The sequence below is a fragment of the Fulmarus glacialis genome, unplaced genomic scaffold (genome assembly GCF_000690835.1).
Source record: "Fulmarus glacialis isolate BGI_N327 unplaced genomic scaffold, ASM69083v1 scaffold30855, whole genome shotgun sequence".
Lineage (NCBI taxonomy): Eukaryota > Metazoa > Chordata > Aves > Procellariiformes > Procellariidae > Fulmarus > Fulmarus glacialis.
The window spans coordinates 363-1,395 of NW_009214119.1; the positions used below are offsets into that span (position 1 = coordinate 363).

The 1,033-nt window shown below is 65.7% G+C and overlaps 1 protein-coding gene across 1 annotated transcript in view; it reads right to left on the reverse strand.

Annotated features, from left to right (window-relative positions):
* LOC104077279 (arfaptin-2-like) overlaps positions 1–882 on the reverse strand; it is a gene marked incomplete at both ends in the record, with an annotated part of 1,240 nt that extends 358 nt beyond the window's left edge. The window contains 3 exons of the mRNA XM_009578454.1: positions 109–111; positions 276–497; positions 736–882. Coding sequence (XP_009576749.1) covers positions 109–111; positions 276–497; positions 736–882 — 372 coding nt within the window. The remainder of the gene's footprint in view (positions 1–108; positions 112–275; positions 498–735) is intronic.
* Between the last annotated feature and the right edge of the window lie 151 nt (positions 883–1,033).

Sequence of the window (1,033 nt, forward strand, 5' to 3'; positions counted from 1 at the left end):
ACGCACCCAGCTTCAGCCTGGCCCCGGGTGCTCCAAGGAGGTGCCAGGACACAGCCCTTCACGCTCTCCCCTGCCCTGTGGCCTTCGCCAACCGCGGTTATCCCCAACCTCCTCCTGCTTTTCCTCACGCACCTGGGGTGCTGCGGAGCAGAGAGCCGCCCCCAGCTGTGCTGCGGAGCCCCAGGTTGATCTGGGTCTCTCGGCCTCCTCCTCAGGCACGAGAGGCTGCAGCACTGGCAGAGGCAAGCCACGCGCCATCTCCCCAGCAAGCATACCTGCAGCTCAGGAGACTTCTGGCTGAGGTCCGCAAAGGCATCCCCCAGGGCGTGCTGTGTCTGCACCAGGCTGTAGAAGTGGTTGGTGAAAGCCCGCGCGAGCTGCAGCACACACTCGTACTTGCGCTTTGTCTCCCGGAGCAGCTCAATCTGCGTCTCCAGCTCCAGGTCCACGGTGCGGGAGCCCCGGCCAAACCGCTCCGAGATCAGCTGCTTGGTACACTGCAGGGCGAGGGAGGAAGGCATCAGGAGGCCTCGGGTCCCTGGCCGACGGGGAGAAAGCGTTCCTCGCTGCTGCGGGCAGTGGGGAGCTGCAGAGCTGTCCCCACGAATTCTGCAAGGAGATCCCTGAACGCCTCCTCCACCTCCCGCCGCTCCTCGGGGTCTGTCAACCCCTCGCCCTGCCGCGCGGCCCCGGCAGCGAGCCAGGCCATCCCGAGGGTCCCGGGAAGCAGCTCACCTTGTACGTGTTGATACCCCATTTCTTGACAATGTCAAACTTCTCCACGGCGATGCCACGGACAACTTCCTCTCCTCCGATGGCTGGGCTGGGGTGGGGCTGGTGCAGCCCAGAGCCTGTAACAGAAACAGCCCCGCACGGCACCAGCTCAGCAGGGCAGCAGCACCAGCTCAGCAGGGCTCGCAAGGGGACAGGCCAGGCTGCTCACCCAAAAGCAACGGTGCCTTCACAGCGGGGTACCACGGCTGCGCCTGGAGGGCTCAGGGCACTGCGAGGAGTGCAGGACTCCCACAGGGCT